At 47.4% G+C, this 18,569-nt stretch overlaps 1 protein-coding gene across 2 annotated transcripts in view; it reads right to left on the minus strand.

Moving 5' to 3' along the window:
• Nucleotides 1–18,569, minus strand: part of BSN (bassoon presynaptic cytomatrix protein) — a 518,262-nt gene that overhangs the window by 124,419 nt on the left and 375,274 nt on the right. For both annotated transcript variants that reach the window (XR_012247824.1, XM_073645231.1), the window contains exons 4-6: nt 12,318–12,851; nt 4,744–11,430; nt 6–2,187 (exon numbers count right to left, since the gene is read on the minus strand). Coding sequence is in view for 1 of the 2 variants with exons in the window: in XM_073645231.1 (XP_073501332.1) it covers nt 6–2,187; nt 4,744–11,430; nt 12,318–12,851 (9,403 nt within the window). In the remaining variant the exon portion in view is untranslated. The remainder of the gene's footprint in view (nt 1–5; nt 2,188–4,743; nt 11,431–12,317; nt 12,852–18,569) is intronic.

Raw genomic sequence — 18,569 nt, forward strand, 5'->3', positions numbered from 1 at the left:
TTTACCTTCACTGTCTGAAACTACACAGTGGGAATCGTCCATCATGTAAGCTTCCTCTTGTTTATAGGTATGGTTTCTTGGCACTTCTTTCACGTGTTCTTGGACATCAGGCAGCGAGTGGCTGGAACAGAACTGAGAACAAGTGTCCACCGCAGACTGAGAAATGGAGCCGGCAGATGAACGAGAACCACCCACTGACTTCCCAAGAGGACTGACGGGACTCTCTTCTTCTGAGTGCTGGCTCCGCATTGGGGCTCTACCTCTGCTTTGATTCATTGTAAGACTTGATGGTTTTGAGCTTGACTTGTGATACCTATCTGAACTGTCCCGTTCGTATGATTTGCTTCTCCCTGAGTCGCGACTTGATTTTTCCATGCCATAACTGGATGCTGAGCGGGAGCGACTATACATCCTATCATCCTCATCCACAAGATCTCTACTGGAAACACTGTAATACTTCTGCTGCTCATACACGTTTTTCTTCAGACCGTACGTAATCTCGTCCTGAAGTTTCTTGGCTCTTGAGGATACGCTGCAGCTGTTGCTTATTGAGGAGGTCACTGGGTAGGAAGCGGCCAAGTCAGATTCCACATCTTTTGCTTCCTCGATGGGGGAAAACTTTGAGATTTTCTGCTCCATTCCTTGTTTCCGGTGTTTGCTTCTCTTAGATGACACTACAGCCGGTGCCAGGTTTTTGGAGGAATGTTTTTGCATTCCACTAGATCCGTGTTTGTGCCTAGACTCATTCTCTCCATAATAATAGGAGGTACTGACAGAGTCCCGGCCGTTACTATCGTTGCTTCGCTGGTAGCTGCTTCTTCCTCGGTAGTCGGTACTGTGGTGGTCATAGACATCTTCTTCGGACTCTTCCTCGGCTCTGGAGTAACAGCACGGCTTGCTTGTGCCGTCACATTCCGAGTGGCTACTTTTCTCTTGGACGTGGCGTCCGTTACTTTTCTGCTGAACAGACTGGGGTACGGGCTCTACTTTTTGGCTTTCTGATGATGGTGGGTTCTCTTTTGTTAGTTCACTGATATCCTCAATCACGACATAATTACGAGGAATGTTTTGTTCTAGGTTTGTATACAGGGAATCGGAAGGATAAGAATTAGAGGGGCTCTCTGCTCCATTGGTCCGGTCTGTCTGTCTCGCCTCGGTGGTCTTGTACTGCTCAAAGTGACTGGTGACCGATGTATTACTGTAGCCAGTGTCAGGAGTTGCCGATGATATGACCACTGTGGGGTTTCCAATAACCTCGTAATTGGTAGGTACTTTGTGCTCGAGATCAGCCAGTGATGTCTGCCTTGGTTTCTGGTGAGTGCTTTGGCTGTCTGCTGGTGTTGGAAACCCTGCATGTAAGGCGGTTTGTAATGGGATTTGGCTAGCGTAGGTGGTTTGGGCTTGATAAGTGTTTGGAGGCCTGAAAGCCGTGTGATTCTGGAGGCTTAAGTCTGTCTGATAACCTGTGGTTGGCGCGATGTTGTGAGTCTGATATGATGTGTGTGAAGGATAATTAGGTACCTGGCCCTGAAAGCTGTTTTGTGATGGACCATTGCTAGACACCGGATACTGTGGCTGCTGAAACCTGGTCTGCTGGGCAGGGACAGAGACAGGTGCGACTGCTTGGCCAGAAGAGTATTGATAGGTGCTAGATGTATAAGAAGATGATGATGTTTGGAAGTGTTGTGCGGCCTGGAAATCTGAGTACTGTGGAGCAGTGCCGGTCCTGTTTAAGAGAGTGCTGCTGTCGTAGCCAGACATTCGCAGGTTGTTAAGCTCGCTATCTGACATGTAATCCCTATTTTCACCCAGGGATCGGATGTAGGAGAAATCTCTTGTGCCACTTCTGTCTTTCACAAGGGATTCCTTCCTCTGAGTGATGCCAAGTTCTAAATACTTCAGTTTCGCGTCAATCTCCTTTTCTTCCTCTTCCAGCTCAGCCTGCTGTTTGCGAAGTTTTGTAGATTCTTGCTCTACAATCTTTAGATCATGATCAATGGTTTTAAGAAAACCAACTTTTGGCATCTGTATGGCTTGGCCTGCTGTCATCTTCTGTGTGAGGTTCGGCATGTATAATTGGGAGTGAGCCTGACTGGTGGTCAGTGGCAGGTGGGCTTCATCAGGAGGAGGGCTGGGCAGAGTTCGCTTCACTTTGCGTGTCAAAGAATTTGGCTGGAAAGCTGAAATCTACAACAAATAAAATAGATGTGTAGACGGCCCAACAAGACAACATCAAATAAAGAGCTAATGACGAAAAAAACAGAGGTGTTCATTAAAAGAAAATGTACAAAACAAGTGATTAATTGCTGCTCTCTATGGTCGGCTATCTCCTGTCTAATATCTAATGTTTACTGTCTGCTCGCTTCTATATTCTATCTACCTACTATCTGCTACCGATCTACTCGTGTCTACCATCTACTATCTAGAGGCTGCTCTCTACGGTCCACCAACTACGGTCCACCATCTACGGTCCAGTCTCTCTACCTACTAACATCTACTACACACCATCTTGTAGAGTTTACCATCGACTTTCTTATACCGCTATCAACTATCTACTCTCTAATGTGCACTATCAATGTTATACTATCAACTGTCTACTACGTGCGGTCTACTATCACCGGTCTTCTTTCCCTTCTGGACTGTCCTACTAAAGTCAATAAATGATGGGGAATGTACAAGATGGCTCTGCACTGATCTGACATACAATGTAGAAGGGTGGTGTCAAGGCCTCGATCATGACCACTCGGGACCTTCTCTTTTTATGATTTTAAATAATATATGAACTTAATCGGATTTATGGGCAGGAACCAGAGTTTTATGCCCCTCTGGAGGTCTTTCTAACTTGCCATGTTGACACAAGCTTGAAGAACTCACGTTAGATGGAGATGGTGTCTTATATCTATTGTTGCATGGCAGAAACTAAAATGGCAAATATGTGATGTCTGCTATGTGATTTGCTGGAGAAGGCGCGGCCGCTTCATCCACGGAGGCCTGTGTGAACCTGGATGTGTAATTAGATTCGATACTGGGCCAACTCCGGAAATAAAGTGATACTGGCTGACACATTGCTGTCAATCTGGAGCAGACAGGAGCGGCCAGCCTGCGGGAGCCATGAGAAGTGATGTAGACAAACCGTGCTAGATCTCCGGAGCAGGGCGCTGCGCTAGATCTCAGGAGCAGGGCGTTGTGCTAGATCTCCGGAGCTGGGCGCTGCGGTAGATCTCCGGAGCTGGGCGCTGAGCTAGATCTCTGGAGCTGGGCGCTGCGCTAGATCTCCGGAGCTGGGCGCTGAGCTAGATCTCCGGAGCTGGGCGCTGCGCTAGATCTCCGGAGCTGGGCGCTGAGCTAGATCTCCGGAGCTGGGCGCTGCGCTAGATCTCCGGAGCTGGGCACCGAGCTAGATCTCAGGAGCAGGGTGCTGCGCTAGATCTCCGGAGCTGGGTGCCGCGCTAGATCTCCGGAGCTGGGCGCCGAGCTAGATCTCCGGAGCTGGGCGCCGAGCTAGATCTCCGGAGCTGGGCGCCGCGCTAGATCTCCGGAGCTGGGCGCCGCGCTAGATCTCCGGAGCTGGGCGCCGAGCTAGATCTCCGGAGCTGGGCGCCGAGCTAGATCTCCGGAGCTGGGCGCCGAGCTAGATCTCCGGAGCTGGGCGCTGAGCTAGATCTCCGGAGCTGGGCGCTGCGCTAGATCTCCGGAGCTGGGCGCTGCGCTAGATCTCCGGAGCTGGGCGCTGCGCTAGATCTCCGGAGCTGGGCGCTGCGCTAGATCTCCGGAGCTGGGCGCTGCGCTAGATCTCCGGAGCTGGGCGCTGCGCTAGATCTCCGGGGCTGGGCGCTGAGCTAGATCTCCGGAGCTGGGCGCTGCGCTAGATCTCCGGGGCTGGGCGCTGAGCTAGATCTCCGGAGCTGGGCGCTGCGCTAGATCTCCGGAGCTGGGCGTTGCGCTAGATCTCCGGGGCTGGGCGCTGAGCTAGATCTCCGGGGCTGGGCGCTGAGCTAGATCTCCGGAGCTGGGCACTGCGCAGGGATGATCGTGAGTGCTCGGACAGCCTGGGATACTTATGTTACTTGCATTTAGGCTATGTTTGGTATTTGTTCAGTATTTTACATCAGTATTTGTAAGCCAAAGCCAGGGATGGGTGACAATATAGAAGTGGTGACACGTTTCTATTATACTTTCCCTCTGATTGTTCCACTCCTGGTTTTGGCTTACAAATACTGATGTGAAATACTGACCATATACTGAAGGTGTGAAAGAGGCCTTATACATATAATAGAGCCAGTTGAGCTCAGTTTACAGTTTTGGGGTAAAGGTTTGTTGGGTGTCAACAATCTACGGGAGAAGATGGCGATCCTGAGACTTCTGATACTAGTCAGTGACAGTTGGAGTAAACGCTCCTCACACTGAGCACTCACACTCAATAAAGCGGTGCATATATGTGTCTCCTGTCTCCTCAGTTATTTATTGGCAGCTTTCATGTTTCTAGAGCCGGAATTAGAAAAGCAAATGTGATGAAAAAGAACAAGAAAAGCTCAGCGCTCCGCTAATGACGATGGCGACGGTGCTAACTAATGTGCACAATGGAAACAAAACAACACAAAACTTAAAAAAAAATGCAACAAAATAAGGTGAGAAGACAGAAACATTGAGCAAGAGCGTGTCCTGATGACATGTGGTGAAGGTGTGGGTCTAGCCAATGTCAGTATAGCACAGTATCGTAGGGTAGCGCCCCGTGTCTCTTACCTGACCACCGTGCAGTAACTGATGCTGATACAAGGAGAACCTGTCCTTGGCAGACTCCTCAGATGTAGGACTTAGGGGTTTAGGATCCGACAATGATCTCTGCATGGTTTTTATTGGACGCGGTAGAATCTGCTGTCGTTGTGTGGTTTCAGCTGTGAAGTGCTTCTGGGGGGTAACATGGGCTTTGTTCAGCCTTTCACTAGATGCAAATGTAGATTCAAGTAATCTGTGGGGTGAAAGTGGTGACACTGGTGAGTAAAGAACTTGGGGAGACTTGGGGGGCTGCCGATTAATGAGTTGAGAAAGTGTGTCTGCCGGCAGATGTGACTGGTAACCAATCTCCAGAGGATCAGGCTTCTTCTTCTCAAACTTGGTAGCCCCTTGTTGTCTTAACATGTGAGTATCCAGTGGCCCAGAGGCTACAGTCTGCAGATTGGTAGAGTAGGGGGTTATAGTTGTGGGGACACTGAGTTGGGGAACCACTATTCCATGTGACTGAGTTTCCGGTTCTGTCTGGCAGGCCAGGCTTTCTCCTTTCTTGGTCTTCTCGGGAGCTGATATATACTTCACTATTTCTACTTTGGGGTCTGGAGTAGTGATATGTATGGATGGCGAGACCCTCTGCAGCTGGTCCGGTTCGGTCTGGACGGAGCAGTCACTAATCGTCTGGATCGCTATACTTGAGGTTCCCTTAGCATCATGCTTGCTATCAGAACTGGAGTCAGAATGTCGTGACAGTCGCGATCTTCGTCTGCGCGTCGGCTGTTCCCATTCCGCGTTGTCTTCATCATCTGTCTGGACGCTGCAGTCGGTGCTTCTTTTTGTCCGGCGTCGTCGTGACACATAGAATCTTTCCTCGCCGTCCTCATCATCAGTCTGCACACAGCTATCAGTGATCTTCTTGACGATGTAGCCTTCATGGTTGTCCTCGGTGTTGTAGGCGTCCCGGAGACGAGGCATGGAGTTCCTTTTCTTAATAGTTCTATTCACTTCCCATTGTTCATCAGTTTGGAGTGACATCTCAGAAGCAGAGTTAGTAAGTGGCCTCGGAGGGGCCGTATAGCGTGGTGGCCCCTGTGTGTCTGGTGCAGTTGGAGCCATAGCAATGAATGGTGGGTTTACTGGTGGCCAGTACTGTCCACTTTGAGCGAGGGTTCTTTGCATTTCAATGGCAATTTCTGAAACCGTCTGTGGTGGAAGTCGCACTGTCTGGTCGCAGGCTGGAGGGATGGAAGTCTTCTGCCTCTTCTGCTCTTCCAGCTGCTGCTGAAGCTGTTGTTGCAGCTGTTGAATCTGCTCGATCTGCAGTCTCTGCTGTGCTAGCTGCTCCCGCTGCAGGACAAATTGCGCTTGACGCTCTTCTTGTTGCTGCTGGAGCACTTGCTGCTTGATTGACTGCAGCTCTTGGAGTTCTCTTTGCACCAACATCTGCTCCTTCTCTCGGTGGCGTTGCAGTTCTAAGCGCTCCCTCTCCAGTTCCTCGTGTAGCCGCAGCTGCCTCATCGCCTCTAATTCTACCCTTTCCCGTTCAATCTGAAGCAGATGTTCTTGCTGCTTTCTCTGCCGCTCTTCTTCTTTCTCTTTCTCCTCTCTTTCGACCCCAGCTTTAGCCCCAGTGGACTGGCTGTCAGTTGCAGTCTTCTGCTGAGCCTGACAGGTGTCCTTGGAAGAGCTCGGCACCACTGAGGAAGCGGCTGGGACCTCAGGATTGACTTCTGCTGTAGTTATATCTGAACTTATATAAGAAGCTACTACAGAGGCTGTAGCTACTGTTGAAGCAGGTGGGAGTGATGATATTGGGGTTGTACTGACTGGACATGTTGTCGTAGTGGTAGACAAAGTGCTGGAGGGTTTCCCCAAATAAACAGGGGTATCAAAAGTCGATGCTGAAGTAGCAGGTGGAAATCTGTTGACTGCAGGATAGCGGTACATTGGTTGAGGTCCAAGTGGCATCCTTGGAGTGACAAGAGGCACCCTAGTAAGACTTGCTAGAGGAACGGCAGTGACGCTGCCAGGGGCATATGGCCTATACAAACCTCTGATCATTGGTCTCAATACAGAAGCAGGTTGAGTGGTTATCGGGAGGGTGGAAGCTATCGGTGTATTGATAGTTGAGTAGATCATGCCATCTGCAGCTCTCACAGTGGCTGTAGCTGGGTACATGTGTCTGATAGTGCCAGATCGTGGACCCGGTATATTAAACTGTCCTAAGCTTCCAAAACCTTGACGAATTTCTGAGAAATGAGGGCCATACATTATAGGTTGCCTAATGGGAGCCACTCCCGGCTGGTTGGATAGCAGGTTAGCTGCTGGCCCTGACCCAACTGAACTAGGTCCATACTGCATCAGATCTGGACTGTTTGTATGTCGCCCCCCATACTGGTCCATAGAGTTTAGCGCAGCGCACATTCGGCTGATTTCTCGAGCGGTCGTCGCACTGTACTGAGCAAGGTTTGACTCTTGAAAGTTAGACAGATCTCTGGTAGAATATCTGTAGTCAGAGTAGATATTGGACAAGGAGCTGAAGCGTCTTATGGGTAGTGAACTATTAAATAAATCAGTGGGCTGGCGAAGGTCAGTAAAAGAACCATACTGTAGTCCCTGACCTAGGTAGCTTCCATCGCTGAAGGTCATACTGTAGGAGCCTTTCATTGTACTTAGGTCCATTGCACTTGCACCTTCTCCTCCTGGAGCTTGGTAAGGTTGATACAAACCAATGTCAGATAAGTTGGTCTCTGACATGGATGAATGCAGCCTTCCTTGAGGACCATAAGGGTAGTATTTCTGCTCATCATAAAAATTTTGGGCAGGTGCGGAAGGTAGGGGATGTGGTGGCACCATAGGTTTGGGTTCTCTGTATTGATAGTTTTCAGGAAGCTCTTGCTCTCTCTGACCAAAGTATTGGACCCCAGGTCTGACTGCCTGCGCTGACTCCCCAGTGCTTTTGTCTGGTACGTTAGAATTATAAGCCCCAGCACAACTACCACCAAAGGGGAACTTGTAGACCACATCACAGCACACCACCTGGCTTTCAGGCTTCATTCCTGTGAGATCTAGAGCATTTGAAGCCTGTTCGTCTTTACTGAGTTTGGTAATCGTGCCCGATGCCTTTTCATCCAGGTGTACCATAATGGAGTGAGGCTGGCTCCCTGCAATATTGATAGGAGGATGCTGAGCTTTGGGCTCTGGGACACCCTTATAAGCATCTGTAAAACCTATCCCCTGCTCCTGTTGGAACTGTCTGGGCATGGCACTAATGTTAGCAATGTTTTGTGCTGGTTGAGTCCCTACGTCTCGTTTAACGATGGATGTGACCTGACTAGGAAGGTTATACCTTGCAAATATGTCTTTCTGCAAGCCTCCTGCCTCTTCTGGTTGACCTCCACTTCCTCTCAATACCATGGACTGGGCTGTTTGTTCCATGTGTTTGGCTTGTGTTAAGCATACTGCACTTCCTGTCCCCTGACCAAAATCTACCCTATTGTGAAATGGATCTCCATACACCGTTGGTTGCTTTGGCTGTGATGCAATCATGGAGGAAGCCACAGTTATACTAACAGTTGTGGCTGTGCCAATACTGGCATGAGGTTGTTCTTGGGCATTGAGGTTGACAATCAAGGGCTGGACTGCCGTAGACTGGCGGGCAGGAGATGGCTCCATTGTCAGGGAATACCGCCTAGATTCAGTGGCTAAAGACGTAAGATCCATGCCCTGATCTGTCATAATGACTGGAGCACTTTTCATAGCTGTTCGTAAATCCACCGCGCTGCTGCTCGCTCGGGGCCCAGGCTCCACCCGTGAGGTTCCAGGAATGGAGGAGATTCTGCACAGGGAGATATTTTCTGGTGGCAGGGGGCCCCAATTATAAGTATTGCTTGAGCCATCGACCATAGCAGCGGGCTGAGCTTTTGAAGAAATCATGCTCATTCCTGATGCTGGAGACCTTTCTATAATTGTGTGTGTCTTCGTGTAGCTAGACTGCATTGGTTCCTGCTGAGATTGTGAACTACTGACTGGTGTTTGACTGTAGCTACGGAGAGTCTGTTGACGGTTTAACCTGGTTGGAGATGTGACAGGGGATGTAGAGGAACTGACAGTTTTAGGTTTAGTTTGGATGGAGGAATCAGATGCTAGTGTAATAACCATGAATGGAGTTTCGTGAGAAGATTGCTGTCTGGACAGTCGTGGTGACCTGGTGCGGTCTGGGGTCTGGGTTCCTTGAGCTACCATAGGTGATGTCAATGCTGAAGAGCTGTCCATTCTGTGGATGTTCTGGGTCTGGGATGAGAACTCCGCAGTATTCCTACCCCCAGCAGACATGTTCACTCTCTGTGGGGAATGAATCGGACTTTCTGTGGGGGAGGTCGGAGACAGGGGGGGACTTGTACTCTTGAAGAAAGAGATAACTTTGGATGTCAGTGACACATTAGTCCCAACGCTCTGCACATTATCTCTTGATGCATTCATCTCCGCGGCCATTCGGGTCTTATATTGCTCTTCGTTGGTAACATAGTCTATGCCTCCTCTAGATTGTCCATAGCTTCGGTGTGGACCTGCTACCTCGGCACTAGGGTTGATAGATGGAGATGTGGAGGCTACGGAAACTTTGCTGTAGTGATAACCAGACGATATTGCTTTCGAGCTAGGAACTGAGGATGAACTATGAAGTTTTGTCTGATCTAGTCCATCTTTAGAAAAGTGTTGAGTGACGCGCACATCGGGTATGACTCGTCCAGAGAGGCTTTCAGAAGAAGCAAATGAAACTGGTGCAGACAGCTGAGTTGGGCTTGTACCAGGTGTAAGTGGGCCACTAACTTGTTTCAGCATCTCGTTGTAGGCATTCTCCGCGTGTAAGAATTTCTTTTCAGCGTAGACTTCAGTCTTCTTGCTTTCCTGTAAATCGATGGACGACGACTGATGCATTCTTGAAATATTCTGAGACGTTTGCAAAATTTCATCGTACACTGTTCCAGGTGTGGTCATGTCTGTGTTGTAGTCATTCTGAGAGACTCCACTTTTATTGCTCTGGTAGCCATAATCATCGATGTATTGGTACTCATAGCTGCTCTGCGTCTGCTGATAGCTGTTTCCGTAGATGAGGTTCTGCTGGGACGATTGCTGCTGCTGCTTCTGGAACAGTTCGGCTTTTCTCATCATTTCTTCGTACACTTCTTCAGCACTTTTTAGAGGTTTATTACCAGTGGAGGCGGTGGAAGTCTTCTCAGTTGGAGAATACAAAGACATAAAGGTTGGCAAATTGTATTCACTCCCTGACTTGTACAATTTTGAAGCAATCATCTCAAAACCCTCAGCCTCTGAGTCAATGGAGGGAGAATATTCAGAACAAGAAGATCGATGCAGCTCCTCCATCTCTGCGGCTTGCCTCATCTCTTCGGTGGGTGACGCATCCTCTATGGGGGACAAGTTGCTGGGGGGTGTCTTTGATCTTTCTCTTCTTCTTTGGGCTCTCAGTTCTTCTTTGTCTCTTTTCGTCTTGCGGGCAGTACTTCTGATCCTCTGCTGTTCCACTTCTCTCATTTTTTCCTGCTCTCGTAGGAGCTCTTCTTCCTCTCTCAGTTCCTCTTCCTCTGAAGAGTCTTCAATTGTGGGCAATAAAGGACCATGTGAGCGATGTCGAGCTTTCCTCTGTTGTTTGACCTCTTCAAGACGCTGTCTTCGACTAGGACTGCTGTCACTGTCTTCTTCCAGTGATGACAATGATGGGGGTGATGTTCCGCTTGTGTAACTTGGTGTTGTAGCAGGTAATGTAGAAGAATATTCTCCTCTGGATCGTTCATCTGGAGAGCCAGTCAGACTTTCCATCTCTAACTCTGGCTCTCTATCTAGACTGATGTCTGTCTCTTGGTCCAGGTCGATGTCTCTGTTGTAGCTATTTGTGCTATTCAGCTCAATGGTCTTGAATCTTCGGAGCCCTCCTTGTGTTGCGGACACGTCCTCCTCCTCCTCCTCATCAGCTTCTCCATCTTTTCTGCTCTCCTCATACATGTCGGTGGAGCTATAGGCAGGAGACCTCTTGGAAGAAGAGATACCTCTGACTTTTTCAGGATCTGTTTTATGTCCATTTTTACTACTGGTATATTTTACAAAATGTTGCTCGTCATCTTCCAGATTGTCTTCTTCTGCGCTCATTTCCAGAAGCTGTCTTCTCATGAACTCTTCATCAGAGAAGTTTCCTTTCGGTTGCCTCATAGGTAAAGGAGAGAATCCTTCACTGCTGTCCTCCACGTAATCATGGCGGAGTTTACTCCCGAAATCATCTGATGACTCGGTGCATTCCCTCTGATCTCTGCGATTTTCCCATTCCAATGAATCCTCATCTTCTTCTAGAATGTCTTCCAATTCTTCATCCGAGTCAAAAGCTTCCGGGGTGATGGACAGTGACCTTGGCCTCTGCTTCTGATCTTCCCGTAATCCCTGAAACCGGTCACCTTGGGAAGAACCTTTTGATTCCAGCAGTGGCCGGACTGAACTTTCCAGTTTGGTGAGCTCAGAGGGGCTTGGTGGGCTGCGCTGAGAAATGCCTGTTGCATTTAATTTCTCTTCCTCCTGCTGCACCAGTCCGGCAATCTCACTTTGTGAGCTGGAAATCCCATCAGACGAATATCCGGTGTCACTGAGGCTCTGGGGGCTGCGGGACACGTCATGGGAATAAGGCTTGCTTATATCCTGCAGAAAAACAAGAACATACAGAAAGTAAGATGCAGCGGCAGAGCGGAGCTCCTGATTATTATCTGTGGTGTATCCCTCTGCCAATATCACACAGCACCACTCATCCCACAATGTGACTCGTTAACTGGGAAAACTGGGCCAGATCAGAAGCTCTGACTGCCGCCTCCTATTTCACTAAACATGTCATTGTCCTAACTGCCGCCTCCTATTTCACTAAACACATCATTGTCCTACAGCCAAAGGAGCCATTGTTAAAATCACAGGAAAATGAGCTGTCCAACTAGATACAGGAGTCGCCGTAAATTATAGTTGATGAAACTTACCAATATACTGTAGTAAGAAAATCATTCCGAAGTTGAGGTTTTGGCGCCGGTCGCTGGGTGCAGTCAGCTGCACTTTTGGCTTGGTTTCCACACAGGAGAGAATCTCAGTACTTGACAGGGGCTAGATGACTAATGTAAAAAGCTAAGCTAGCCCCCTTGTCTGATAGGTTCAGCTTTATGAAAATGAGCCAGTCAGCCATCTCCTTTCATGTTCTCAGACTCCCTTCTGTGTGGAAACCAAGTCAGAAGTGGAGTTGGCTGGACCAGGGATCGACACAAACATCTCAGTATTCAGACATCTTTGGTGGAGCTTGACTACCCCTACAAGGTTTTGCTCCCTCTATATTTCTAGGCTTTTCGTCTCCTATGTTGCTGTGAGTCAAAAGTAGAGGAGCATCCTGTTATCTTGCGTGACCAAAAATATCCACCACAAATAAATGTGTACTGGATGGATGCATAAAGGCAGGAGGTGCCCTGTACTGAGTGGGGGGGGGGGGGGAGCACAAACTTATTCACACACTTTCCCTTCCAAGCACCTTACCATCTTCATTAACAACTCACCTCTTTGTCTCTCATCTTTTGGATCTCGGAGGACTTCCCATTCTTTATGCCGGACTCTTTTTTGCTGCCCATGGTTTTACCCTTTGGCACCATCTGCTTTGACAACTTTTGAGAATCTGCAGGAGTTTTCGGCTGGGCGGCATCTGCTTGGGGTTTTCTATCTTCGTTCTTGATTTGTTCTGAACTCTTGAGGTGGTTTTGTTGAGATCTTCTTTTATCATGTGTGTGGTCTGGGGGCTGTCCTGCAGACCCCCTCTGAATCGCTGCTCCTGCCTGATGCTGAGGAGATGCTGTGGGCATTGGGGTGGTTTTCTGGTGGACGGGCGATGCTGTGTGGCCTGGAGCTGGCTGGGGCCTTGGTGACCCTGATGACAGAGCTCCGGGGACATGTTTTGGAGATGCCCCTATGGGAATTCCAGGCTGATGCCTGGGCGAGCCTTGTTTGGATACTGGTAAGGGTGACGGTGGCGCGTCCCCCAAGCTTCCTTCTAACAGCCGCTGAGTTTGGCAGTTCAAACACAACCATTCATGTTTCTGCAACAAAGAAGACATTTGTTGTATAAGGAAACCACACATTTTAAAGACCGGCACCATAAATAAAAGAGGCCCATACCATAAATACAAGAGGAGCGCACCATAAATACAAGAGGAGCGCACCATAAATACAAGAGGAGCACACCATAAATACAAGAGGAGCGCACCATAAATACAAGAGGAGCGCACCATAAATACAAGAGGAGCACACCATAAATACAAGAGGAGAGCACCATAAATACAAGAGGAGCGCACCATAAATACAAGAGGAGCACACCATAAATACAAGAGGAGAGCACCATAAATACAAGAGGAGAGCACCATAAATACAAGAGGAGCGCACCATAAATACAAGAGGAGCGCACCATAAATACAAGAGGAGGACACCATAAATACAAGAGGAGCGCACCATAAATACAAGAGGAGCGCACCATAAATACAGGAGGAGAACACCATAAATACAAGAGGAGCACACCATAAATACAAGAGGAGAGCACCATAAATACAAGAGGAGAGCACCATAAATACAAGAGGAGAGCACCATAAATACAAGAGGAGCGCACCATAAATACAAGAGGAGTGCACCATAAATACAAGAGGAGCCCACCATAAATACAAGAGGAGCGCACCATAAATACAAGAGGAGCACACCATAAATACAGGAGGAGCGCACCATAAATACAAGGGGAGCAGACCATAAATACAAGAGGAGCGCACCATAAATACAAGAGGAGCGCACCATAAATACAAGAGGAGCGCACCATAAATACAAGAGGAGCACACCATAAATACAAGAGGAGCGCACCATAAATACAAGAGGAGCGCACCATAAATACAAGAGGAGCGCACCATAAATACAAGAGGAGCACACCATAAATACAAGAGGAGCGCACCATAAATACAAGAGGAGCGCACCATAAATACAAGAGGAGTGCACCATAAATACAAGAGGAGCGCACCATAAATACAAGAGGAGCACACCATAAATACAAGAGGAGCGCACCATAAATACAAGAGGAGCGCACCATAAATACAAGAGGAGCACACCATAAATACAAGAGGAGAGCACCATAAATACAAGAGGAGAGCACCATAAATACAAGAGGAGCGCACCATAAATACAGGAGGAGCGCACCATAAATACAAGAGGAGTGCACCATAAATACAAGAGGAGCGCACCATAAATACAGGAGGAGCGCACCATAAATACAAGAGGAGCGCACCATAAATACAAGAGGAGCACACCATAAATACAAGAGGAGCGCACCATAAATACAAGAGGAGTCCACCATAAATACAAGAGGAGCGCACCATAAATACAAGAGGAGTGCACCATAAATACAAGAGGAGCCCACCATAAATACAAGAGGAGCGCACCATAAATACAGGAGGAGAACACCATAAATACAGGAGGAGTGCACCATAAATACAAGAGGAGCCCACCATAAATACAAGAGGAGCACACCATAAATACAAGAGGAGTGCACCATAAATACAAGAGGAGCCCACCATAAATAAAAGAGGAGCGCACCATAAATACAAGAGGAGCGCACCATAAATACAAGAGGAGCGCACCATAAATACAAGAGGAGCACACCATAAATAAAAGAGGAGCGCACCATAAATACAAGAGGAGCGCACCATAAATACAAGAGGAGTCCACCATAAATACAAGAGGAGCCCACCATAAATAGAAGAGGAGTGCACCATAAATACAAGAGGAGCCCACCATAAATACAAGAGGAGCGCACCATAAATACAGGAGGAGAACACCATAAATACAGGAGGAGTGCACCATAAATACAAGAGGAGCCCACCATAAATACAAGAGGAGCACACCATAAATACAAGAGGAGCGCACCATAAATACAAGAGGAGCGCACCATAAATACAAGAGGAGCGCACCATAAATACAAGAGGAGCGCACCATAAATACAAGAGGAGCGCACCATAAATACAAGAGGAGCACACCATAAATACAAGAGGAGCGCACCATAATTACAGGAGGAGCGCACCATAAATACAAGAGGAGCGCACCATAAATACAAGAGGAGCGCACCATAAATACAAGAGGAGCGCACCATAAATAAAAGAGGCCCATACCATAAATACAAGAGGAGCGCACCATAAATACAAGAGGAGCGCACCATAAATACAAGAGGAGCGCACCATAAATACAAGAGGAGCGCACCATAAATACAAGAGGAGCACACCATAAATACAAGAGGAGCACACCATAAATACAAGAGGAGCGCACCATAAATACAAGAGGAGCGCACCATAAATACAAGAGGAGCCCACCATAAATACAAGAGGAGCGCACCATAAATACAGGAGGAGAACACCATAAATACAGGAGGAGTGCACCATAAATACAAGAGGAGCCCACCATAAATACAAGAGGAGCACACCATAAATACAAGAGGAGCGCACCATAAATACAAGAGGAGCGCACCATAAATACAAGAGGAGCGCACCATAAATACAAGAGGAGCGCACCATAAATACAAGAGGAGCACACCATAAATACAAGAGGAGCGCACCATAAATACAGGAGGAGCGCTCCATAAATACAAGAGGAGCGCACCATAAATACAAGAGGAGCGCACCATAAATACAAGAGGAGCACACCATAAATACAAGAGGAGCACACCATAAATACAAGAGGAGCGCACCATAAATACAAGAGGAGCGCACCATAAATACAAGAGGAGCGCACCATAAATACAAGAGGAGCGCACCATAAATACAAGAGGAGCGCACCATAAATACAAGAGGAGCGCACCATAAATACAAGAGGAGCACAACATAAATACAAGAGGAGCACACCATAAATACAGGAGGAGAACACCATAAATACAGGAGGAGCGCACCATAAATACAAGAGGAGCGCACCATAAATACAAGAGGAGCGCACCATAAATACAAGAGGAGCACACCATAAATACAAGAGGAGCACACCATAAATACAAGAGGAGCGCACCATAAATACAAGAGGAGCACACCATAAATACAAGAGGAGCGCACCATAAATACAAGAGGAGCGCACCATAAATACAAGAGGAGCGCACCATAAATACAAGAGGAGCACACCATAAATACAAGAGGAGCACACCATAAATACAAGAGGAGCGCACCATAAATACAAGAGGAGCGCACCATAAATACAAGAGGAGCGCACCATAAATACAAGAGGAGCGCACCATAAATACAAGAGGAGCACACCATAAATACAAGAGGAGCCCACCATAAATACAGGAGGAGAACACCATAAATACAAGAGGAGCGCACCATAAATACAAGAGGAGCGCACCATAAATACAAGAGGAGCGCACCATAAATACAAGAGGAGCGCACCATAAATACAAGAGGAGCGCACCATAAATACAAGAGGAGCCCACCATAAATACAAGAGGAGCGCACCATAAATACAGGAGGAGAACACCATAAATACAGGAGGAGCGCACCATAAATACAAGAGGAGCCCACCATAAATACAAGAGGAGCGCACCATAAATACAAGAGGAGCACACCATAAATACAAGAGGAGCACACCATAAATACAAGAGGAGCACACCATAAATACAAGAGGAGCGCACCATAAATACAAGAGGAGCGCACCATAAATACAAGAGGAGCGCACCATAAATACAAGAGGAGCGCACCATAAATACAAGAGGAGCCCACCATAAATACAGGAGGAGAACACCATAAATACAAGAGGAGCGCACTATAAATACAAGAGGAGCGCACCATAAATACAAGAGGAGCGCACTATAAATACAAGAGGAGCGCACCATAAATACAAGAGGAGCACACCATAAATACAAGAGGAGCACCATAAATACAAGAGGAGCGCACCATAAATACAAGAGGAGCGCACCATAAATACAAGAGGAGCGCACCATAAATACAAGAGGAGCGCACCATAAATACAAGAGGAGCACACCATAAATACAAGAGGAGCACCATAAATACAAGAGGAGCGCACCATAAATACAAGAGGAGCGCACCATAAATACAAGAGGAGCGCACCATAAATACAAGAGGAGCGCACCATAAATACAAGAGGAGCGCACCATAAATACAAGAGGAGCGCACCATAAATACAAGAGGAGCACACCATAAATACAAGAGGAGCACCATAAATACAAGAGGAGCGCACCATAAATACAAGAGGAGCGCACCATAAATACAAGAGGAGCGCACCATAAATACAAGAGGAGCGCACCATAAATACAAGAGGAGCGCACCATAAATACAAGAGGAGCACACCATAAATACAAGAGGAGCGCACCATAAATACAAGAGGAGCCCACCATAAATACAAGAGGAGCGCACCATAAATACAAGAGGAGCACACCATAAATACAAGAGGAGCACACCATAAATACAAGAGGAGCACACCATAAATACAAGAGGAGCGCACCATAAATACAAGAGGAGCGCACCATAAATACAAGAGGAGCGCACCATAAATACAAGAGGAGCGCACCATAAATACAAGAGGAGCCCACCATAAATACAAGAGGAGCGCACCATAAATACAAGAGGAGCGCACCATAAATACAAGAGGAGCGCACCATAAATACAAGAGGAGCGCACCATAAATACAAGAGGAGCCCACCATAAATACAAGAGGAGCGCACCATAAATACAAGAGGAGCGCACCATAAATACAAGAGGAGCGCACCATAAATACAAGAGGAGCGCACCATAAATACAAGAGGAGCGCACCATAAATACAAGAGGAGCACACCATAAATACAAGAGGAGCACACCATAAATACAAGAGGAACGCACCATAAATACAAGAGGAGCGCACCATAAATACAAGAGGAGCGCACCATAAATACAAGAGGAGCGCACCATAAATACAAGAGGAGCGCACCATAAATACAAGAGGAGCGCACCATAAATACAAGAGGAGCACACCATAAATACAAGAGGAGCACACCATAAATACAAGAGGAACACACCATAAATACAAGAGGAGCACACCATAAATACAAGAGGAGGACACCATAAATACAAGAGGAGCGCACCATAAATACAAGAGGAGCGCACCATAAATACAAGAGGAGCGCACCATAAATACAAGTGGAGCGCACCATAAATACAAGAGGAGCGCACCATAAATACAAGAGGAGCGCACCATAAATACAAGAGGAGCCCACCATAAATACAAGAGGAGAGCACCATAAATACAAGAGGAGCGCACCATAAATACAAGAGGAGCCCACCATAAATACAAGAGGAGCGCACCATAAATACAAGAGGAGCACACCATAAATACAAGAGGAGCACACCATAAATACAAGAGGAGCGCACCATAAATACAAGAGGAGAACACCATAAATACAAGAGGAGCACACCATAAATACAAGAGGAGCCCACCATAAATACAAGAGGAGAGCACCATAAATACAAGAGGAGAACACCATAAATACAAGAGGAGCACACCATAAATACGAGAGGAGCACACCATAAATACAAGAGGAGCGCACCATAAATACAAGAGGAGCGCACCATAAATACAAGAGGAGAGCACCATAAATACAAGAGGAGAACACCATAAATACAAGAGGAGCACACCATAAATACAAGAGGAGCGCACCATAAATACAAGAGAAGAGCACCATAAATACAAGAGGAGAACACCATAAATACAAGAGGAGCACACCATAAATACAAGAGGAGCCCACCATAAATACAAGA

Source organism: Phyllobates terribilis, unplaced genomic scaffold, assembly GCF_046119375.1.
Source record: "Phyllobates terribilis strain yellow unplaced genomic scaffold, ASM4611937v1 Scaffold_8__6_contigs__length_399053987, whole genome shotgun sequence".
NCBI classification, from domain to species: domain Eukaryota; kingdom Metazoa; phylum Chordata; class Amphibia; order Anura; family Dendrobatidae; genus Phyllobates; species Phyllobates terribilis.